Raw genomic sequence first — 25334 nt, forward strand, 5'->3', positions numbered from 1 at the left:
TCACCGACAGGCAACCTCAACAGGCAAAGTCCCTTTGTGCTCCTTTCTATTCTGCTTTGCTTGTATTTTCCTCATCAAGTAAGCCGTTCTCCTCTCCTCCTGCTCTTTGAAAAAGGATGCAGAGATTTTTCTGCGTAGCCGTCTGGCATACACTTCAAGAAACACCAGAGAGTAGCTCATCAGCCACAGACATCCCAGTAGGAGTGTCACACCCAGGTTTGGAGCTGAAGTTGTCACATCACACAGCGAAGGCTCGGGGCTGAAAGTCCACCTGTACTGCTTCTGGAAGTTTGTCAGCTCATGTGTGACGCAGGATTGTGGGATAATACAAAAGGCAGGCGGAAACCACTGAACCTATCAGGAGATTAAAAAAACAAACACATTAAAACCCTCACAGTCAGATAGTAAATACTGCAGGTACAATGGTGTGCTGTCTTACCTTATAACTGACATTGATGCTGGCAGACGTAGGCGGAAAGTCTCGAAGCCACGGCACGATCATCTCAACTATATGATACACAACATGATCCAAAGCTACTATTAAAGTTATTGCAACGAAGTATAATGTCACAACCACCAGGTCTATGAAACAGAAGGTGCATTCCTGACTAGTTATTTTACAGCCTGTGGGACAAATTATATTTTTAGCTCGGCCTTTGTTGCCAGCACGAGTTGTTTTTTGCAGGAGCTCTTTGGTGACGTTGCGATTATCAAATTGAACTGATGCCAGATATGATTTCAAGTAGCGTGCAGACTCGAAGATTAATAAGGCAACAAAAATGGCAGCGAGAATCCGGTTTGACAGCAGTTTGTATTCTTTCAGCAGGTTTCTGGCATATGAGAAGTTGACTTCAATCTGCCCAAGCAACTTACTAAATCTGCTTTTGACTTCTGACACATCAACATGAGTGTAATGATCTAACTTCCTTAATGTAGTGACAATGCTCAAGTCTTCCTTCTTCACTTTGATGGTTTCTTCAACAAGATCTCGTTTTGCATGATTCAAAGGTTGAGATGAGTTTAATAAAGTCTTTGTAAAACCCTCAGCGGTGCACTTCAGGATCCGCACAACCACGCCGACGTTCAGGGTAATATTAGGGATGACGTTCAACAGTAAAATCATGACAGAGGCTGAGATGATTAGTTTACGGCCCTGTTTGGTGCAGACAGTGGGCAGAATCATGGTCAGCACACAGCGCAGAGGGTGACACAGGAACGAGACCAGGAAATTGGCCACACTGTAGATGCAGGCGGTCTGGACAGATGCCTCATGGTCGTATCTCAGAGTCTTGAACAGCCAGTGGTGAAGCATGCCGCCAGTAACGATGGCGAGCGTGAAACAGAGAGACAGCAGAGTCAGGATGTCTCTGCCGGCAGGTGAAGGTGCAGAGTAAACATCCCAGAGATAAGACAGGATGGATTTTAGTACCTGTCTGTGTAGTCCTGCCCTGTTCCTGAGGAGAAAAAATACAATGTGAACAAAGTTGAAAAAATAGATTGGCATATATTCACTTTCTTGAGAGGATCAATACCAGTCTTATGTCTGTGTGATGAAGCCACTGTAATCAGACAGTTTGCTTAGTTTCGGTTTAAGGCTGAGCAGGGGTAAACAAAATCTGCTAACCAACACAACAAATTTGCATCTTGCATCATTAACTCGAGTTTGTTTACTAGTTTGTTAACCAACTTTGAACAAAGAAACAGACTGCATCTATGTGTTTGTGTTGGGGTCAGCCCTATGTTCCCCCATTTCTAATTTTCCTCCCATTAAAATTAGACCCTATGTTTCCTCAGGCCTCCATTCCCACAGGACAGCTATGGCCATTCCCTAATGCATATAACATGTTGTTGTTTTTCATTTATGAAAATGCTTGAAAGATAGGTGAAATTCTTTATTATTAAACTGGGCGAACATAGGGCTGTGGGACCAGACAAGCTCCCTTTGTGCTCAGTTCAGCCTCTGACTGAACTCAGTACTCATCTGAAACTCTTTGTTTCTGTTACTTCCCTACAATCTCGCCTATAATATCTCTCATATCTGTTCATTTATGTCACTTATTTAAAAACCTCTGGGATACAGGCTTCTTCTATATGATCCAACTGTTATTGTACCATACGGCCCAAATTCTGCTAATAAAGCAAGTCATTTGATGGGGTTTACATGTAACTTAATAGGTGTGATTTATATAGCCTTTCACAAACCCAAGGATGCTAAAACAAATAAACAAACAAACAAACAAACAAAAATCAAGACTGAGCAGAAGAAGAAGAAGAGAAGTGTTCATTGAAGTGAAAGGTTTTTAACTGGGACTTGAAAATGGAGACGGAGGGGAAATCACGGAGAGATTGTGGGAAAGAGTTCCCTCGTGCGTGGGACTTTGAAGAGGTTGGAGGTGGAGGATCTGAGGGACCGAGGGGGAGAGTAGGGTGACAGGAGTTCACAGAGATATGCTGGAGCCAGGTTATAGAGGGCTTTGAAGGTGAGAAGCAGGATTTTGTATTTTATGCGTGACGGTACCGTTAGCCAGTGCAGTTGGTGACACTATTCACCGTTTTACAGCAGCTCTTTTTCTGATGATTGTGTCCATGAGAAATAATTTTTTGGGCCAGTGTGCACCATATGAAAAATCCAGAAGTTGTAATTACACAGTTTGGCCACTATGCCAATTTGGTTTCACGTTTAGCAGTGTTCCTGGGACCTAACATGTACTCTGACACTCAACCAGACTCCAGGAGGTCACTACTCTTTGCGAAGAAATATTTCAGCACATAACAAAACACGTCTGTCCATTAATCAGTGAGCTTTACAGGTGCTTGTAGGCAGATTTTGCTAACTCGGTCAGAGCAGGCTAGCTGGTTCCTCCTGCTTCCAGTCTTCATGTTTAGCTAAGCTAATCATGTCCTGCTTCAGGCTAATATTTAACAACAAACAGAGTGTGTGTGACATTGATCAAGAAATATTAAGCATATTTCCCAAAGTATCCCCTTCTGTCCAGCTGGTGAATGTCAGCCTGATATTCACTTTATAGATCTGTTTTTGGACTGAGGGAGATATATGGCTCTTTAGCTGCTAAATGTTCCCCAGCTAGTCTTGTCTGTTTGCAGTGTGGTGCTGAGCTGGTAGTGTACAGTGGATTTTTACAGCTTTTATCTTAAAATAGATGCCTGCTGGGCCGAAAACAACACGAGGGGCAGAGAAAATGATCCAAAACAGTACATTTGCAGCCAGACAACTAAACATTGTGCTGAATAAAGCTGAGAGGACCTGCAGAGTCTCTAATAATTCTCTTACATTATACATTGTTATTTAATGCAGTTATAATTTTTTAAATTAGTTATAGCCACTTTAAATGTGAAGATAGAGAGGAGGTGATTAACTTGTAGCATTAACAACTACACTCTACTACACCTTCTCTAAATCTCATTCATTAAAACATTGTATGTGTGTGTTTAATTCCAACAGAAACCAAAATGTAACAACAATAATTGGGGGGTTTTAGGACCAGATGTGTGTTGTAACTATATCTTGATGACAGTTTTCCGCCCACCACTTCTGTGCTATTTCTCAGTACAAGAAACCTTTGCAGTATGCAAGTCCCCATGAAACCACAAAGGGTTGTTTTTCTTAACATGCTCTTATCAGGAAAGTGAATAAATGTATTTCATTAAATGCCAAACAATCCCTTTAACCTTTCAAAATGAAAATGAAAAACTCAACATAGGATAGGATAAGATACATTCTCCAAGATATCTGACTGCTGTAAGCCACAATAATAAAGTTCAACAGATATTAACTTAACATGTCAATTGACAATTTTCTGCTCTGGACTGTCAAGTGTAATTTTACAGACTAACACTGCTTTTTAAAATATGATTTAGGCCCATTCTGGATAAATTAACAAGTAATAATACTGATAAACTTATATAGTCATAGGACTAATGATGAAGGTAGATAAACCATTTAAATTTTGTAACATCCTTGAGAAACTAATTAGGCCATTTAGGTTCAATCAAAAATACAGAAAACTAAAGATAATTACTATTCTTACCTGAGAGGAGTAATAATATTCTCAGTGATGAACTTCATTCTCTTATGAGGATTATGATCTTGAGGGAAACAGGTTTGGGAAGTGACGTGAGGACTGTGCAGATTAAAAGAGGAACTTCCTTAAACAGTCACTGTCATGTTGGTGTTTATGGCTCACTTACGAACTCCCTCGAGGGAAAGACACTTTTCTCATACATGACACAAAATCATATGTGGAGGCATGACACAGTCAGTCAGTCACACATTCATAATGTGACATGGGGCACGGGAGCCCGAGTGCAGTTTTGGGGATGTGATGTAATTTGTGGTCTTTGTTTCAGTCAGCAAAGAAACTGTAGGTGCCAGTGGGATTACACTTATTTTATTTAATTGTACAGCATGAAAATGAAGGAACGCCTTCACACATTACTGAATTTTGGCTGAATTTAACCTCATTACTGAACAGTTTCTGGTCTATATTTCATCACTAGAATATAAAAATGTATGCTGCACATTTTCCAACAATTACAAGCTGAAAAAAGGAGATTTGTTGTTGTTGTTGTTGTTGTATCAGGATAGAAATGAATAAAACAAATATAAATCAACGTTAGAGCCTCACAGGACATTAAACATTTCAACACAACACACACTGTATCATGTGTACTCGTACTGTTTAGAACAAACACGTATTGTGTGTCACCAGAGATAAAATTAATAGTTTCAATTCTGATAAATACAAAAAAATGTATATGCTAAATATCTATATACAAAATATTTTAATCTGTCTAGATTCTCAAAACAGCAAAAATATAAATCAGCTTTGGTTCATATTGCAGTTTTCAAAGGTTGCTAGTGTTGCTGAGCACACAGCTGAGTACATCCTGTCCTGGTCTGTGGGTTTTGGTTTTGTCCTCATTTTTAAAGTTTGGCATTCAAACACTACATGACCATTTGTACTGACCCTGCTAACACTGAGTAACCACTGAAGCCTTGCACAAGTTAACCATTGTTGTCGGCTTTGTGACTTCTGACAGTTTACAACACCAAACAAACACTGTAAGGACTTTACAGCCTGTTTCCTCTTTGTGTGTGCAGGAGGCAAAATGTGCTAAAATGTGTGTTAAAGCTGCAGCAGCTAACCTGAGGACTGAGAGTTACATTTGGTTGTTTCTATTAAAAACATAAACATGATTTAGCTGTTTTAAAGATTCTGATACATAAATCATTCTCTTAAAATGAACTAGCTACGAACTCTCATTAGAAGCAAACACAGAAACTACATGCAGCTAAATTATCATAGTACAAACTTGAACAATTTATTTCAGGTTTAACAGCAGCTATACGAATGAAAATCACTTTGTAACAAAATTTACACATTCATTAGTCAGGATTCATACTCTAATATAGAAATGATTTAAAATATTGTTCATGTGCCATGGCTTCGGCCAATAAACATAAACAAGTAACATGATCTCTTAGTGATTCTAACCAAAAATATGTTTTTAAAAAGGCTCATTCACCAAGGTCTCTTTCATTCTTCCAGCAGAGGTCAGCCTAGTAACATTAACACAAACAGCAGGCTGCAGGCTGACAGCACTTTCTAAATATGTTGTTCTTTTCTCTTTTTTTTACTCTGCAGAGCTGAAGCTGTTGCAGCTGCTGTTTTTGTTGTTGAGTTTAAGTGTCTCACACCCGGCCAGTTTCGAGTAGGTGGAGAGTAACAAAATGCAAATTGTAACTTACGACTTGGAGGGCGGCAAAACTAACAGTTCACAGCATGAAATATTGACACATGACAGCCTAAAAAAGACACTTAAATTAATCATTAATCAGGTAACAGCTGAAGCTCCCAGAGCACTCAGACACTTTAGTGGCACAGAGTAGATGTTTACAGACAGACTTTTGTCCCTGTTTAGCGTTACATCTTTTTTTTTTAAAAATCTCCTGAAACTTCTTCTGTGCTTATTCTGACATGGGGTGAGTAATCAGAGAGTAGCATTGAGGGCATGAACAGATGAAAGGTGTACATCAGTAAGTATTCCCGTCTTGTTGAGGGGCATAGCCCAATCTGGATATGTGTTCAAGCCAAACATGGCGACGCCCCACGTGTTCATTGCCAGAGAGACTGACAGGACACCCAGGACATTCATGACACAGCCCGTCTTCACCTGAGGGGACAGGGATAGAAAACTTGAACATAGGTGATGAACTGTAATTCATGCATAATATGTTTTTTTTTTTTTTTTTTTTAAAGTATATTTTTTCGGGCGTTTTTGCCTTTAATGTACAGGACAGTGGAGAGAGACAGGAAACAGGCAGAGAGAGGGGGAATGACACGCAGGATAAGACCGCTCGGCTCGGGATTCGAACCGGGGTCGCCTGCAACGAGGACTGTAGCCTCAAGACATGGGGCGGGTGCGCTACCCGCTGAGCTATGCTCAACCCCGCATAATATGTTTTTAGTGATGCAGGGATCTTACCATGTCTTTGACCATGAGATGCCCAGACGCAAAGGCGATGGAGTTGGGTGGTGTAGACACTGGCAGCATGAAGGCGAATGAACATCCTACTGTTGCAGGTATCATGAAGTACAGAGGGTTCACTGAGATATGAATAGCCTACAGAAACAAAAAACACAACACATGTCAGAGTAGAAGCTAAATATCCCAAAGAGGTACTGATAATAGACTCTAAAACCACAGATGTTTTGTTGGGACCATTACTACAAATGTCAGTTACTCTATATGGACATAACTTTACTTTCTAGTCAAGGCCTAAAGGTCTCCAAAAATACCAAATATGATGGGCCCAGCTGCAGGGGAAATGTTGATCTTAGAGGGTCTGCAGCCATGTTAGCAGTTCTGTGAGGCTATACTTGAGCACAGTGGTGCTTTGAGCTCAATGCTAACACCAACATGCTAACATGTTCACAGTCACAATGCTGACATTAGTAGATTCACCATCTCAGTTTATTAGCACAAAACACAAAGAAAAATGGTGACTTTAGAAATCACAGCAGTTTACAAGTGTTGGGGAGCGCTACTGTATTTGTGAAAAAGTTGCGTAAAGCCTTAAGTGTTTCCAGAAGAAGTTTCATGAAATCTGATAAACTAAAACTAATAAAGCTTCAGTTGGAGCTGAAGATACAAGTTTGAAAAGAAGAAGAATCTGGGCGTTACCAGACCTCTGTAACCTGCTCCTCACGTTTGCTGGAGGCTACATTAGCCTCGACTAGTACAACACACCCATATCTCAGACTGAACTGTCTGAGGTCAACATACATTGTGGGTAATGTAGATGCCAAGTTTTGACAAATAATAAAAAATCATGATATAAAAATAAAGATACATTTTGAGCTTTTCCTTTTAAAACCGTCCATTGTGAGTCCAACAATATTATAGGTCTAAGCTAAGCTAAGCTAAGATAGTACTTCATTGATCCTGAGAGAAATGCTAAATGCTAAATGCTAAAATGGTGTATGGCTACCCTTTGCTGAGGCTGATGAGAAAGTCATACAGTTTTTCAGGTAATTTGGTCACAACTCAAAGTAATTTTTTTTTTTTTTTTGGGGGGGGGGGTGAACTTGATGATGGCACTAGATGGAAAGGGATCACCCAAGTTATTACAGCTCATCCTGAAGGTGAAATGAATGTCTATACCAAAATGTATGGCAATTTATTCATGAGTTGTTGAGATATTTCATTTAAAAGCACAGATGTCAGCCTCATTGTGGTGCTACATAAGAAGTGAGATAATCACTGAGGTCATTAGACTATGCTCTGGAGACCATGAATGTCTCAAGATAATCCACCAGAGTGTTGTATGGATATTTCAGTCTGGACCTAAGTCTGGACAAACAGATGAATCAGTAAGTGTATCCATGCAGACAGTTTTGGTATAATTTGGCCTGGTTTTGGTTTCTTCCTTTACCCCAAAACAATGGAGGAGCTTTTATTTCTTGAACAGTGCTCAAGACTGAAGAAGAGGAAAATTACATTTAGAAAATTTAGAAATTAATTTTAGATATGACTCCATAACTGTCAAAAATATGTTGTTTAATAATTTTGGTGACATGAACCTGAAAATCATGGGTGGTTGGAGCTAAGTCACCAAACCTCCTATACACCCTGTAAACGATTCTCTGCGTGAGTACTTTGCCGTATATATGCGCCATTGCAAAGTGCAAAACTCCAGATAATGATTACTGACCAGAACAGTTAATGTCCAACAAGCTGCAAACGTGGCAGCATCTATTGCAAGAGTTTAACAAGCTCACTAAGCCTTTGAGTAACATTAGGTTGTAGGTCAGTGACAAACACTGTTCCCTGTCCAGTTCACGAGTTTCCACTGCTTCGTCTTATGAGGGTCGGTTTTTTTTTGGGTGTACTTGGACCCTCATCTTTATCAGCAGCTTCATTAGTTCATTACAGTTATATTTATATTACTGTGGGGAATTCTAAGATGCATTTTAACAATCTGTAATTTATAATATCCACATTTAAACACAAATAAATAAATACCCAAAAATTCATCCATTCAGCATAAAAATAATCGTCACAGTTTAAGGTATAAATAAAGTCTAACCCTCTACATATCTTTAACTTGAGCACCAGTCTTACCAGTTCAGCAATGACAGGTAAAAATATGATAATCGTGGCAGTGTTGCTGGCAAATTCAGTGAAACTGGCCAGGAAAGCTGTGATCAACATCACAGCTGCAGGAGGAGGGACTTCGGCCAAAGGCTGGAGGTGGCCTCCGATCCAGGTGGCGAGTCCAGATTCCTGCCAAATGCCACAAGATGGAGGTTATGGGTCAGAGATCAAATCACAACATAATAAAGCAAAGTGGAGGGCAGAATCACACTGAGCAGAGCAGCACTGAACAAACAGGAGAGAGGGAAGACATGTTTTATTACACCGACTTATCACATGTAAGGTTTTACATCTATGACCAATTCAAAGTTATGAACCTGCAAGCTAAACTTTAAAAATCCGATCTAAACAAGTTTAAAGCATGTAAATACTCTGCTTTAAAGACTAATTTGTGTCTGACGTTGTTTTAGCCAACAACAGTCTATGAATATACTCATTTAAAAGTTGCCTACTTCACTGAAAGTCCAGAATACCTGCACATTGGGCCACAATTGGCTCCCAACTATTTGTAATGTCACAAAATCATCTTGAAAACATGCACTTAGTGTCAATCTGCAGATGCATCATTCTGCACAGTGAAGCTCAAACATCCAAGTGACTTAACATTAAGAAAAACATCAGGGGGACTTTAAGAAACATGAGAGTACATGCACACTCAACGACCCTGATGCCGTTAGACATGCAGGTTCATGAACAGCATCTTTACCTCACAAGCTTTGGCCATAGCAAAGCCACCTCCAAGCAGCAGAATGATATTCCATGGCACAGAGTCCTGTGCTTTCTTCCATGATAACAGAGGGACGTAAGGAGTATTTGCAGCTGAGGAAAAATATGGGAAATAATGAAGAACTAGGTTTTCATTTAATAACTTGATATAATATGTGGTAAAATGGTAAAATATAGCTTTATATAAACTGTGATGGTTCAGCAGTTGGACAACTTAAGAAAATAAATCTTAAGAAAATGTTATATGTCATGTTTTACAAGCACAATGACATCAAAAGTGACTGCAGATACTGTGATATCTTCTTTTTTCTTTGCACTGCACTTCACTATAAATAATGTCTTTTTGACTTCCTGCACATACAGTAAATGTATTTTACAGCACAGCTTAGGAAATATGTAATCAATAGCTATTGTATTTTTTTAATAGAACATAAATATGAGCTAGAACACAAAAACAGGAAGTCTAAATTTTCACCTACATTTAGAGGAACAAGTGAACCCCATGATTTGCTTTTTATTTTTGCTTTTGTCCAGTGGTTTATTTGACCAGCTGAACATAATATACACAATCTCTCTCACACGTGTCTTCTCCAACACACGCAGAACACGTGCATACAGTTGTGAGCAAGCCCACACACACACACACACACACACACACACAAATAAAAACCCTGCAGTGTGGTAACATAGCTTCCAGAGATTATTCTAATCACAGAAACAGAGAAACTACAGTCTCACCTCCAGACGGGAAATTCACTCAGACTCTCTAATCTACAATATTAACATTCCTCAGCTTAATTCTCAGTATTTTGCAAATGCTGTGCTACATAGAAGGACAACATATCTATTAAATTAAATATGTCACAAATACTTATTCACTGATATTAACTTTTGACTTGTTCTGATAAAGCCTCCCCCCAAAAAAGCTGCTAACTGTCTCTTTGATAGACGACATGCACACAAATCTTTTCATTCTGGTGTATTTATGGTGTCAGTTTACTACCAGTCATTACATTTTGGATTAACAGATTCAAATGTTAATCAGAGTCAGTATTATTTCTTGTCAACTAAATGCATTCCTTTACAGGTTGGTTGTTTAAGGGCTCACCTACCTTGAGGGTCAAACCACCAGCTTAGAGACGGTTTCTGCGATGGGAAGAAGAACAATATAGACACGATGATCACACCTGTGACTGCATCTGAGACGTACCTGCAGGACAAGAGGAGGAGATAATTAACAAAAAAAAGATCATTACTTGTATAGATTCTGTGATCATTTCCAAACAGAAATAGTATTATAATAAGCAGATTACGTCATGTTTTCTTACCCTTTTTTAAAAAACACAGACCATCCAGTGACAAATTTGGGATCCCTTGTGAACAGCATAACAGCAAACAATACAAAAAAGAAAGCAATGGATCCCTCTGCGAAACTGAAATTGAGCATGAACAGTTAAAGTCAAACAATCGGCTGTAAAAATGTACTAATTCACCCTCTTTTGGATGAGCTTTGAAGACATACACGAGTCCTCACTTTATGGGCCCTAGTTTTCTGTAATCGTCGTCTATGAGAGCCTTGGCTCTGGCCTCTGCCTGGGCTCGTCGGTCGTGTTTCGTGAAGCACAATCTGCGTAAAAACAAAAAGATAGAAAGAGTTCGGAAACTGTGTGACATGGATTTCATAAGAATATTTGTACATATCTTCGAAGAAAAAAAAAAGACAATACAATTACGCTCCGATTCATTGAAAAAGACGTCATGACCTATGCTGGTGTAGCTTTTCATGACAATAATATCAGTAGAAATATCAATTGAACATGAGTGACTAAAATGTAATACATCTGCAATAAGCAAACACGTTACCGTGTATTCAATCCCCCGTAGAGAAATGAGATCCATATCCATCCCAAAAACAGGAAGAGAACCATGAGCGGGAAAGCAAAAGCAAACCAAGAGCCAAAATTGATGAGGTCACAGTCTGGAAAATAGCTATGAAGCAAACACAGGTGCAATAAAAGATTGGTTTTATGTGAAAGATTAATTTCTCTGTTTAAATGCTGCACAAGCTACCTTTTCAGTTGTCCAATCAGGATGAGGTTAGGCGCCGTGCCCGTCAGAGTGGCGGTCCCTCCGATACTGGCCGCGTAAGGAATACAGATCAAGAATCCTTTCCACACCTTCAGCTGATACTGCGCTTCGGTTCGGATCTCCTCAGCTGTCCTCACTTCAGTCTGCTCCATCCCATCAATCCTTCACAGGTTTAAAGAGACTTATCGTGACTTTATATGAACGGAGGATTATTACATAAAACCCACCAGAGTTTGGAGAAGATGAATCTTATCCGCTAAGTTTAAGATGGGACTTTAGGAAATGCACTTACAGTATTCATTTTCTTGTTAGAGGAGAAGATTGATATCACACTCATCTTTGACCTCTAAAATATTGAGCTACTGCCAACAGGTTGAATTTAGCACAAAGGCTGGAAACAAAGGGAAACCGCTAGCATAACATGGATCTGTTGCCAAAATCTGCGTAAAAGCAGCCTCTAAAGCTCACTAACTAACCCTTTATATCTTGTTTGTTTAATACTTTAAAAAAAATGTTGTTTTTTAAAAAAAAAAAAAAGACAGAGTCTACCTGCTGTAGTCTTACAATATATTTACTGGTCAGACATGAGAATGATATTTACCTTCTTATCATGTTTCGGTTGGAAAGAATTAGACATTGAAGGATGTAAAGTATGGTGTCAAAAGATCGCACTGTCTTCTTACCCGTCTATTGACAGTATTTGTTTTTCCGTGGGCTCTGAGGGCAGTGAATGCAGCTTCACATTAGACTGACCTGAAATAGAAAGAAGAAACCTTAATCAATTACTACTTCAATATTGACTAACTTTGTATGCGACGACTGTACAAAGTTCACATCTTTGATTACATATTAAAAGTTTGTGCCAACAAGGTCAGAACAATATAACAACCATCTTCACTGTCTGTGGACACATTTTACAGTAAACCCACATTAATTGATTTTTTTGGGCAGTTTGGGGCAGTGGAAGAAGCGGTAAAACAACACTGACACAGTAAAGTTGTTTGCAATCATTTGCTGATTTCCACATCCAGCAGAGGTTAGGGAGCAACACTATTCTTTATTTGGAGTTTTGTTTCTGGCCACTTGATTAATGTTAGTCTAGTATTAATTCTCTTTTTAGCTCTGTTTTGGTCTCCACCATCTCCTGTGGGAAATATCGGGCTCATTAGCAGCTAAATGGTGAAAATGACCAACCACTGTACAACTGAACCAAAACAGGCTTTCCTATAAAATACTGACTGTTGTCGGTAAAAACATAATAACATGCAACATACCATTAAGAATTTCACTCTCAGCGTCCTCTGTGGTCTTGCAGTTTTGTTTCAGGGTCTCCAGATCTCCAAACAGACTCTCCAGGATGGCGTTGGCAATAGGAAGCATCATGGCTGTTGTGGCGGTGTTGCTGAGCCACATGGACAGGAAGGACGAGGTGACCATCATTCCCAGAATGAGCCTGGAAAAAATGATCCAATCCACAATTTCAAATCAGTAACAATAATCTGAATCATGGCTGCTGACTTGAAAGACGGTAGTTTTGAAATAAGAATGGCTGGTGTTTTATATTTATATTTTCAGCAATTGTAGAAAAAGACTAAAACCAGCAATGTGTCTTTTTATGAATATTTTCTGACTTCCCAACTTTATCTGTGGATTTAAATGACAAGGACAAGTCTGTATGCAAACAAAGGTTAGGTGTCCAAATGATTATTTAAATTGTTTTTTCTTGCTGTAATCATCCCTCTTGTTCATATTGACCATTAGAATATCCCTTCGTATTGGTCTTACAATATACATGATGGGGACCAAAATCCACAAGGCTCCTTCTGTGCCATTTTATATTTAAAAGTTTATAATATGAAGCTTCAGTCGTCCAAATGAGTAGATGTCTTTGTTTGTTTGTTTTTAGTGCCAAAGTCCCACTTTTTATTACCATACTTCCACTGCAGCTCAACAGGGAAACACAAAGAGGGAATTTGATGCAAATAGGCAGATATCAATTTGATATGACTAACTCAGACTGCTGAAGTTTCATATAAGCTTCTCACCAACTTTTGATTACATTGTTGGCTACACTGTAGAACAGAAGGAATTATTACAGTGTTCATATGGATACCTGACTGCTTTAAGACAGACTTGAAAAACTGTGAACTTATCCTTTAAGCCCATGAAGACTAAAATTGCACACTTTTTAAAAATGGGTCACAAATATATACCTTTGTTGTCTTTAAAAAAACAAACAAACACTGTATGGTTTCCTAAAACTGTTGGACACAAACTCTGCTCACCAGGAGTAAATAGTGATTTTGTTGGGGCCTATTCACCTGCGAATTTGGTGTGCTATTGAGGTTAGCTCCTTAAATAATGAACAAAAAACAAAAAATTTAAATGGGAAAACATAGATCAAATTTGCAACAGACGAGGGATTCCTCTTCTGGGATGGACAGACCTTATAGTGTGTACAGAATAGGCCAAAATAACAAAATTACAGTATTGAAAGACATCATGGGAAAACGAGGGTAATAGTAATGAGGAAATGTCATTCAGTGCAACGATATGGATCATTGATGTATTTTCAAATTTGTGGGCACAAATGGAGCTCTATGGCAAGGAGGAATGAGATATATCAGGATTGGTGATCATAAGAGTGTCAATTATGGTCTATCTATGTTCAATGACAATAAGAAAAACATAGACTTATCCCTTAAATGCCCATCCGGTAAAGATATTTTCTCACCAGGCTGGTTTTACTCCAACAATAGTGAGGACCTTTAGGGCTATTCTGCGATGGAGGCCCCACTCCTCAATGGATGACGCCATCACAAGACCGCTGAGGAAGAGAAAGTTGGTTTCGAGGAAGTACTGAGGGCAGACTTTTTTGGATGGAAGAATTCCCAGTGTTGGAAAGAGGCAGACTGGAAGCATGGCAGTGACAGCCAGAGGAAGGGCCTCTGTGCACCAATACATCGCCATCAGTATCACCACATAAAGACATTTTCCCTCCTAAATGAGAACAAATAACAATAGTTTGTAGTTAATATTGGCTGACTTCAGCCTCAGGGAAAAGATGTCACATGCAATAAAAGCTATCAAATGACAGAAATGTGTTTCACAGGTGATTAGTTATACAGCAGCCATCAAAAATAGCATTACTGTTTGTTTGTGTCAAAGAGAGAGAGAAAGAGAGGAAGAAGCCATGCACCCATCTGTGTGCATAAGATGCGTTTTATGTATAAAATAAACTAGTCACATAAAATGCATAAAGAACTGACAAAAAGTCACCTAATATTTAATCTTTTACACTGACATTCCTTCAGTTTCTCAGTCTAATAGTAGAGAGTCATCAAACAAAGAACATTTAGATTTCATTGGTTTAGTTAACTTGGAAAACTCTGGCACCTTGAGGCTTAATTAAAGCTGATTAGTGGGTTGTTCCTGATGAATGAAAACAAATTAAGTCGTAGTTGACGAAACTGAGAAATAAATAAATACATAAAGCTCCTGCCTGTGCCCTTGTAATATCTTCTTAATAGAGAGGACTGTGTGTTTAGCCTCTGTGTGATTAATCAAAGTGATTCATTATACATGAAAATACACACGTGAAATCATATGAAGTAAAAATGACTCACCTTTTCTGGAAGAGTAAAAAGTAAAGGCAGAAGAATAAGTGGAGTGAGGACAAGGACCAGCTGTTTGTGGACAGACCACAGCTTCTTTGACAAAACTGATATTTTCATCTCCACAGTGAAGTTTGCTCCGTTTAGAAAGCTCCAGACTGACTGAGAGGAGCCTGTTGGGCTGCACTTTGAAGCCTTTGGCAACGTGTAGAGAAGATTAACTACACACTTCGTTACAGGTTAACTCCTAGTACGATGGTGTCAAATACTTAAGCGAGAAAGTCAGTTTTCTGTCAAGTTTCCCACCAGTAGGCCTCTCCTACACAGACAAGAGGAGCGGTGCATCTTTACAGGCAAAGAGGTGGAAAAAGCATCAGCGTAGCTCACACACATACTGACACACTGCTGCTCTCTGTCATGTTTATTGAGTTTATTGGGTAACCCTGTTTTGGGTCTGTGGTTCCCTAAAGTTTTTATACCCTGATCTCTCAGTGGAGCTGACACGTGAGCAGCTTAACCCTTTGATTAGCAGCCTCAATGAACAATATATTTATTTATTAATTTGGGGACAGGTTACCAAAAAAAAACAAAAACAATTTCTTTCAAATGAGCAAATGTTTTTTCAACAAATGTCCATGAAAATGTGAACTTTAAAACAAAAAGTAATGTACTGATGCTCATATAACAACACAGGTAAATAAATAAAACTAAAATAATTCCAGATCATAGATTATAGACTATAACAATTAATTGATGTAGCTACTGTGTCATCACCTATTGGTTTGTAAACTGTTTTGCTTTTTAGAGCTTCTTATTCTTGAGAAACATGACATGTATAAAGAGTATAAAGACAGATCTGAAATTGCAAAATGAAATGCACACTTTTCTGTATTAAGTCATACAACCAAGAAAAACAGGAAAAGCACTACTATTGTGCAATTCAGTAAATACTACTTGCTCTGTGGATGTGTGAAGAATCCTCCAGCCATTATTTTGTGGCATCATCACAACCCTGTTACACCAAAAGCTGGTCTCTTTAAGGATGGATATTTTGAAGCATGAAAGCAGAGACCCTCTGCTTTTAACATCAGTGGGTCCTTTCGGAAGTTGGGACCAGAAAGCATAAATGCCTTAAAGGTCAGGACAACATGAAAACTGGAGTGTCTGTCTATCGAGGATACTTAAAGGCTTCAAATAGATATAAGACATTATTAACCGCTCCGGCCTATCCTTCTTATCTTTTGAGGTCACAACATCCAACATTAGAGTGAATAACTTGTCTGCGCCTGCAGTAAGAACATGGCAAGATTTGGGTCAGTTCAGCCCTCTGTTCAGTGGAACAACAGGAGGATTATGAGCTTTAATTCAAGGCATCGATTTCATGAGGAAAAACGAAAGAAAAAGGAGGATGAAGGATGGTGAAAAGGCAAGTGTTTAAAGTTTGATAGATGTAAACAGATACCAATAGAGATCCATCAGAAGGTCATAGAAACAATCACAAAGGGCCTCCAAAGATACAGTACCTCCTGATTTATGGTATCCGCCATGCTGTGTTGGCTTTCCTTGACCCCAGAGTGTCTTCATCTGACTCTGAATTACGGTTCAAACACTTATTAAGGTCTGGCAACCGGGCAGTCAATGCCAATTTTCAGCCTGAATTGAGAAAGCCCATTTCTCAAGACTGTCGTCAAGACAAAAAACACTATGGGTTGTAAAATCAGTCGCCCAAAAACGATTTATATTTACATTTGAATAACAGATGCCGTCTAGCAGCCATAATAATTATGTCCCGGAGCAGCGGCACAGTTCAGATCATGTATATGTTGATAAATTTCCTCATTTGGAGGTGACGGGCTGGGTGGATGGAGGCATCACTCCAACAGTGGACTCTGTAACAGAAGACTTCATGTCCTGTTTCCAACCATGAGTGGGGACAGTTCTTTTAAAAACAACGACTATAATTGACCCCTAATATTAGCCGCATTGTAATTAGTCATGAAGATGAAGGTCGCCTAACTAAAGGAAGACGTAACTAAAACCCACACTAAGTTTCTTTAACCTTTACTATCATTTTATTACCATTTTAACCCAAACCATGATCTTTCCCTAAATCTCACTGTTTGTGAAGTTGTTTTTGCGCCAGACCTTAACCACTGCATAATTACACCATAAAACATAATTATTCTTTAACAATGATTTCTAACAGTTATGGAAAGCACAGACAAATGATCTAGTCCTGCTTTTTCCTCTATCTATCTAGGCACCAGATTTACAACATATTTGGTCATTTAATTTTGTTGCATTTGCCACAGCTTTAAATGTCTGTACTCAAAGGTATAATATGTAAGTTGTGTAAATCAAGCCAGCGCTTGCATGAGCCTCCAAAGTAAATCACTCTACTCCTCCGTCCCCTCCCTCTCCCTCCCTGCTCCGTTGCACTCTACCCACCCGGATGTATCGATTTCTCTCCAGGCACTGGAAGTAACAAGGCTCTTCAATTCAACTAATGCCTGTAAGTAAGCATTAGTAATGTCCTCCAGCAGCTCCTGCGAGTTTGGAGTGTCGGTACACGAGGAGTAGTAGGCCAGAAGTATGTTCACATATTGATTGACAGCCGTGAGCTCCCATCCTTGACTTAATTTTGGTTAGAAGGGTCTCTGCTGCCTGTTCAATGAGCCTGGATCACAGAAGCCTTTGCCAACTCTTCTCCATATTAGGATATATTGTGGAGCATGTTTCAACTAAAAACGTGAGAGAAAAGCTTTAGATGATGAAGAAGGGGTTTGAAGTTCTAGACAAAATCTGCAAGTCCTGTAAGGAATCAAGGACCAGTTTACAATTGCTTTTTAAAAGATGTTAAAGTTTACGTTTTCCTAGATCAAATGTAAATTCTTTAACCACAGTTTTACATCGGCAGCATGAATGAATCCTGATGATTCAGCTTCCTGTGGTGGTGTTGTCTGAGGATTTGCCAGTAGGTGGTGATCTGTGCACATTATTTTCCAAACGTTGCCTGCTGAACTCCTCTCAGTGAGACGCTTTGCTTCTTGTGTGATCTCAAATCGATATAAAAAAGGTTGTGATCCATGTCGTGCATTTCCTGCGTCAGTCTGACTTTGTAGCCAGAGGTGAGCTCAGTGGTGCAGGTTCACTCCTCTGTGATGACTTGGGGGGGGGGGTTTCCTGTAGCTGTCTGCATGACAGTGTCTTAAGCTGCAAGGATTTCTTTACCCCTATACCCCTGCAATGTGTGACATGTTTAACTGCAGAGTTTTGCTTCTCCTCTAAACAGACACCAGAGTGAAAGTGTGAGACCGAGTCCATGATGAAGCTTTAGATATTTTACTGACAAAATCTGCTCTATGTGAAAGAATGTTTATTGGTGTCTGTGGTTTCACTGTTTTCACAGTAGTATCATTTTCTTTGAACATTTGATTTATAACAAAGGTTAAAGATAACATGTGGTGGATGAAAACCACAAGCACAAGTCTTTACAGATGTTTAGGTTTGTCATGAAGCAGCAACAACAGAAAGACAACAACACAATTAAATATAGTAGAATATTTTATATTTTATTGCTGAAGTGTATCACACTTCCATTAACATATCAGAGTCCAGTGTTTAACAGGCAAATATATATATATCATATACAATATATTTGAATCCAGCTGTGATTTACTGTAATAGATATACACAGAGTAGTGTGTTCATGGTGTGTATGGCTATTTTTGTTCCTCTAGAAGTGATACATCCTGTCTTTTTTCCTGTTCAGTTATGAAAACCCCTTTTTTGGTTAAGTTAACCTCTATTGTGCCTGTAAAGAGGTTCTGATTTTTCACATTGACATATTTTTATAACTGACAGTTTTACCACAACCACATCTCTCCATAAACAAGTTAAAGACAATAAATAATTTATAAAAAAAAATAAATTCACTTGTAAATAGTGATGTTGATAAGTTGTTTTTGTATTTACACGATCCCTTAACCAGAAAACTTCACCACTTATACCGGTTTTGTCTTGAAGATCTGAGACGAATGGACCGAATAACCTGAATAAACACAGAAAGAGATAAAACAATAAATCAATACAGTGTTCAACTGGAAATAAGCCCACCCACTTTGCACAAGGGAAAAAAACCCTTAAAAGTACAGACAGGCTGTGGTGAGAGGAAATGGTATCTCAGAGCAGGGGTGAGCTCGCCTATATTCGTCCAAATATAACACAACAATCATATTGCAAGAGGTGTCATATTTCTACACTGAAGCAAATGGCACCGCTCATCTTTAGCATACAGGGTTTTCAGACTAGGTACTCTGTCGATAAAAATAAAACGATTACTAAATACTTTGTCATAATCTTTCTGTAGGGTGTCTTATAAATTTCCTTTGAATAAACAGAATTTATGAATCAAACTGTGGGACAGTGAAAATATAACCGCAGGCCAATTTGAATATTTTCATTTTTGGATTTGTGATAATAGTTATTAGGTCTGGTAAAGCTGTCTTCTCACAGCATACTAGCATGTTAGACCTCAGAAACATATCTGACAAAGTCCAGTCATGTTTCAGTATGCACCACAGCAACAAGGGTGAATAGCGCAGTTTTGATCCTGTTAGAGCTTTTTGTATGGAAACATAAAACAAATGTGATCGCTATTCTGCCTGCAATTTGACATTTGAGAGTCTGCAGGCACAGATTAGCGTGCAATCTCTGAGGTGTTTTGTCCAGCTGTTTTCGAAAACTCTGACTGCAGGAGGGTGCTGGAAAAATAGTTTTGACCAGTTATTTTCAAATGGACATTAAAATGGGGGGTGGGGGGGGAATCATGTTAGAAGTGGTCCAGATGGCTGAAAACTGAAGTACATAATTCTATATCAGTTTAATTCTGCCATTGTGGCTTAAAGGGGACGTGTCATGCACATTTCCAGGTCTATATTTATATTCTGGGGCTCTATTGAAATATATTTGCATGATTTATAGTTTAAAAACACTCTACGCAGCTCCTCGGTTTCAGCCTCTGTCTGAAAGCCTACTCTTTCCTGATTGGCCAGCTCCCACAATGTCTCAATGCTGTGGAGACTACATGGGAAAACCCGCAGGACGATTTCACTTCTTTTTCTTATTTCTCGTTTACTTGAAATGGAAACTTCTCTAATACTTCCTTCCATGTTTGAGCCCGAATTCAATGTTAAATATGTGAGTGGACAATGTGAACAACCCATGAAACAACTTTAGCAACTAAGTCTGATGTCATCATGAGTAGGTAGAGGTAACATTGTGGCAACAAGTGATCAGAGCAGAGTTTACCCAACATCATAACTGTACTAAAAAAACAGGAAACCACAAAAACATAATGAAAAACATATTTTGATCTTGTGAAGATATCACTCTAAGAAAGGTGCAACATGATAATATTTCAATTCCAGGTGAACTCAAACATATTTCACTCTGCTCTGAAGGCAATTCAGCCTGGCAGAGAGTGAGTAGCTTCAATAATTATGAATAATATAGAGAATTTATTTGTCAATGGATAACCTCATCAGTGGAGAAAAAGCCCAGGAGTCCAGGATGTCTTAGGCTGAAAATGTTTATCGAAGCTTGGCCGAGGAGAATCAAATATAATCAATAAATCTGTCTGATGCAGGACGCCACCACGACTTTGAGGAAACTGTCTTCTGTGGATAGTCTTTAAACCTTCACAGATAGTACCATGAAAACTCTACGCCAAGAAATGGACAGACTCAATTCATCTACAGTAATGGAATTTCCCCTCTACATCGTTATTCTACAAACAAGGAAAGACAGGTACCCATCTGTGGATTTAGGGAGTCAGAAAGTCATATCCTCTGACCTTGGCTGCCACGGCGACGCTGCACCACCGTTATCAAAGTGTCTCCTGCTTTCTCCAAAACATCACAGACAGTTGCCTTCACTGTCTCAAGGAGAGAGAAACCGTGTGTCTCTCTGTCAAGATGATAGTGTGGCCTTTACTGTGAACTCAAGGACCATGCTTGACCTTAGGTATGTTGATCCCTCAAATGTTGTTACACAATTTCGTACCGCAGGGTAAAACATCTGCTATACTCACGAGTCTTTTTTCACTTGGTAACTAATCTATTTCTACTTTTATAAATTTGTGCCTGCCTACTCTCAAAAGTTGGTTCGAATGGTGTTCAAATCTGTTTTCTGCTCACTCTTTTGCCATTGATTTACTTCCATATATGTGCTGCCTCTGAAATGGATCATTCTCTCAACTTTCTAAAACATGTGGTGGGTAAATAAAGATAATAAAGCTTTGGAGTTACTCAATTCTCATTGGTTGCATAGATCAGTCTCAGTTAGGAATAATAACTTTTTGTTTTCCCTTGCACTTGTCTCTTGTGGTGCGCCTCAAGGATCTATTTTCGGTCCTACTTTATTTTTATTATATGTTTCCACTGAGGTCTACTATTAAAAAAAGCTGTTTGGATGCAGCTGTACTTCACCCTAAAACCAGATGACAGAGAGGGTTTTTATTAAACATGAATGCTGAATGGACAACATTTTCTCCAGCTGAAGAAGAGCAAGACATACAGGTCTTTATTTTCACCCCTTAAATCAATGTTTTAAACACCGTTCTCTGGTCTTAAAATTTCTATACATGCACAAAATCTCTGTGACACTTTGATTCTGCACTTAACATCAGACCAAAATTCCTGATGTTTTCCTCTTCAGTTGTATTGCGTGTAATCTTGTGTAATCTTTTCTCTCTGTTGGGGACCTTGAAACTGATTTACATGCTTTTATCGCTCGTCTTGATTACAGCACAACTCATCGTGTATGAGTCAGTTTTCTTTCCCTTGCCTGCATCTCACTAAAATGCAGAAGCAAGACTCGTCACTAATACCAAGTAAAGAGACCACATTTCCCCTGTGGTACGTGACTGTCAACAAAATCTAGAACTAATAAAGACAAACTGAAACCACATTTAATCTTCTGTCTTTGCCATCAAACATGCCAGTATGCTTCTTTTTAGTAATGTTAATAGCTTTGAATTATTAGAATAGAGAAAAAATGTAAAAAAATACTCCTTTTTGTCTCAGCCAGCAATTTCACTAAAATTAATGTTGACATTACGACTACTGGTGCTACATCATACGGAACGGAGACAATGTAATCAGGCTGCTGCTGCTACAACCCATGGACAGACAGCATGTTGCTAACAAGGATTATGAAGAGCAATAACTAAACCAGCATCTAACAGGTCTAGAGTGACATTTGCACATATGAGCAGATAATTATGTATCTAGCCAGCTAACTGACTTTAGAGTTGCTCTTTTCTCTGGTGAATGTTTGTTTAGTGGCTTGTTCAACAAGCTAAGGTGCAGGACAAGGCATGGGTTCATGAATAAGTTGATAAGAAGGAGATGCTTGCAGGAGAGTTAATGTAACTGTGGCTCTTGTGTACCAGCAGGCTATCACCTTCACTGTGACAGTCTGCTCTACTTATGATCAAATGGACCGTTGATGTGTGTCATACTCGTGTCTCTACCCCCGTTTCCTGCCTCTCTCCACTTTAAATGATCAAGTTAAGGCAGAAAATGCAGAAAAACTCATCTTAAAAAACTGACATATCAAAATAAGGAATCCAGGTAGTGGAGTATTAAATCAACATAATGTAAAACTAAGGAGAATTGAAATGATACATTTCTCCCTTTTTGGTTCTCATTTTTCTCAAAGGCAATTTCATTTCAGTTGGAAATTCTTGTTTATAAAGCGTAGCATGAGTTAGCCACAGCTCTGATCTCCTTCTCTACTTCCACACCGAGATCTCTGAATCTTTGGACTTGATTTCTATCATTTTCAATTTCTATTCATTTTCATTTTAATTACCCTTTGGTCATATATTCTATAAATGAATTGACTTCACAAGATTATGTTTGTTTCATAACCTGTAATGCATGTATGCTGTGTGTGCAGATAAATGGAGTTTATTTACCCAAATGACGACAAGTGATAAAAAGATTTTGGCGAGGCCCACTGCAACATAGCCAACAATGGTCCACATAACTGGCAGGTCCTTAAGGTGTTCGAGGCAGAGTGGTTCAGAGCCTTGAGTCGTATTCAACGTCAACATTGTCATTGCTGTCGGGGGAGCCTGGGTCATACATGCTGTATTCAGATAAAATGAAACACAAAAAAACAAGACATCAGTGTGAAAATGAGAGAAATAAAATCGTGTAAATCTATTACAGAGGCAATCGTATCTCATTGAAGATTACAGTTAAGATCTTTAAAAATTCCCCACTTTTACCTGACCCACAGAAACTTTCTATTTTTGCGTATATGAGGAATATGGAAATATGGAAAATATATACATGTCACAGTGGAAAGGAAAATATTGTGTGTGCTGGAGGAGATGGATCAGCTTAAAGTTTATTTCCTGCTTTTTGATGTGGTGCTACATGTTTGTGCAGAAGCAGAGATTGGAAAACTGGGTCATAAGCTTTTTTTCTATCAGTTGAAGTTGCTTACAGGTGTTACTTGCTTGTCTGTCAAACTACTTAAATAACTTACAGATACAAATTCTTAATTTTAGTGTCACTGTCACATTTAGGCATTAGTCATCAACCACATTTTTCCATTCAGCACCACAGACTATGCATGTGGTTAACACGGTAAACTACTTTAATGCCAGATTTACAGCTCCAAAGACACTGAACATACTGTAAGGGCTTACTGGGAAATTTGATCACATGCTACTTATAGTTACTTTGTATATCTACTTTGCAGCTGTTAAAAGAGATATTGTAACCTGCAATCTTTAACTGCCACAAATGAAGGAATATAACATAAAAATGTATCACTGCTTTAAAAATCCAGTGTCGAGATGAGATATAAGAAATGTCCCCATATCCCACTTATAATTGTGTAGCTTAGTTCAGGTGCACTCATTGAGCCAATGAAAGCATTAGGGTCTTACCTTGCACTATCAGGTTGACTTTGGGATTCACATTTTGACCCCCTACAATTGCACTGATGGAGCAGACGTAGATCCCTGAATCTTCAGGTGTCACATTGGGTAGAAACAGACTGTGATTCGCTCCAAACATGACTGTACGATTGAACTTGTAGGGTTGCGGGGACTCGTCACCTCTATTTTTTCTGATGATGCCTCTTTTTTTTCCCTGTTCATTGACCTGTTAGATGTAACAACCAAAAAGTGAGTTGTGATCCCTCTATATCAAGTTAAATAAAAGTCAGAGATATACAAGATGAAACGAGAAGTATTCATTTAACATGCTGTAGCTTTAATTTATGTCTGAAAAAACTGAAATGGGTGAACGTGACCGACCTTGTACCATGCCACTGAGATGAACTCTCTGCTTCTGTTGTCATCTTTACACTCCAGTGAAACATCATCATTGCAGTTTGTTTGAATGTCTGTCTGACTCTGCATTGCGTAATGCACCAACAGCAGCTGAGATAATCAAATCAATTGCAAACAGTATTGAGCATGAAATATTTGATCAGTGTACAGAGCACCAATACACTACTAGTTCATAGTGGCTTAAATGATCAGGAAAATATTGATATAAGTTTGAATTGTAATAATTACATAAAAGTCAGCTTTGACTCACCTTAATAAACAATATCTTCATCATCAGCATCTTTTACATGTAATCTGTCACTGAGTGAACTACAAGAGATGGAGTTCTTTCTCTCACTTCATGTGAAATGGAGGCACAGTTTCCTGTAAAGGGGGTATAGACATTATTAAGAGTGTCTGTCAGAATATGCCACCATGTGGTACAAGTGCATCACTACGTTGTTAACACTGTAACTAATATTGTCTTCAGTAGGAAACACAAAGAGATTTAGGAAACTTTCTTAACGCCTGCAGTCAGTTCAGTTCATATCTTTTGCTGTTCCACAAGAGGAAATTCATTTTACAGAAAGGTAACAGAAAAAAATTACAAGTTACAGAGACATTAAAATGTTTCAGTTCTAAACACACACACAGTACAAATGAAAAAAGGTCCACACATGATAAAAGCCTAGAGCAATTAGAAATAAGGATATGATAGAATAGAGAATAAAATATAAGTCATTCATATATGAATTGTGTTTCTTGCACATGGAATATATTAAAAATGTATTACTGTTGCACCTTTTTTTAGTATTAAGCAGCAACTAATTTTTTGGCCACTTGGGAGCAGAAACAAGCTGTAAACATAACACTGA

The 25334-nt window shown here is 38.6% G+C and overlaps 3 protein-coding genes across 3 annotated transcripts; all 3 read right to left on the reverse strand.

Moving 5' to 3' along the window:
• Positions 1-4087, reverse strand: ocstamp (osteoclast stimulatory transmembrane protein). The gene is made up of 3 exons (XM_053318005.1): positions 4050-4087; positions 440-1454; positions 1-354 (listed from the first exon to the last, which is right to left on the reverse strand). Exons 1-3 carry the CDS (start codon positions 4085-4087, stop codon positions 1-3), a joined length of 1407 nt encoding a protein of 468 aa, XP_053173980.1.
• A 1925-nt stretch (positions 4088-6012) lies between these two features.
• On the reverse strand, positions 6013-15227 carry slc13a3 (solute carrier family 13 member 3). Its single transcript, XM_053317716.1, has 13 exons — positions 15120-15227; positions 14228-14493; positions 12768-12946; positions 12177-12246; positions 11476-11655; positions 11269-11394; positions 10940-11032; positions 10734-10838; positions 10518-10615; positions 9386-9498; positions 8647-8808; positions 6508-6645; positions 6013-6195 (listed from the first exon to the last, which is right to left on the reverse strand). Exons 1-13 carry the CDS (start codon positions 15225-15227, stop codon positions 6013-6015), a joined length of 1821 nt encoding a protein of 606 aa, XP_053173691.1.
• Positions 15228-18671: 3444 nt separating this feature from the next.
• LOC128357402 (uncharacterized) lies at positions 18672-24803 on the reverse strand. The gene is made up of 5 exons (XM_053317745.1): positions 24731-24803; positions 24445-24570; positions 24073-24289; positions 23089-23261; positions 18672-19158 (listed from the first exon to the last, which is right to left on the reverse strand). Exons 1-5 carry the CDS (start codon positions 24758-24760, stop codon positions 19105-19107), a joined length of 600 nt encoding a protein of 199 aa, XP_053173720.1. The 5' UTR covers positions 24761-24803; the 3' UTR covers positions 18672-19104.
• Between the last annotated feature and the right edge of the window lie 531 nt (positions 24804-25334).

Source organism: Scomber japonicus, chromosome 4, assembly GCF_027409825.1.
Source record: "Scomber japonicus isolate fScoJap1 chromosome 4, fScoJap1.pri, whole genome shotgun sequence".
Lineage (NCBI taxonomy): Eukaryota > Metazoa > Chordata > Actinopteri > Scombriformes > Scombridae > Scomber > Scomber japonicus.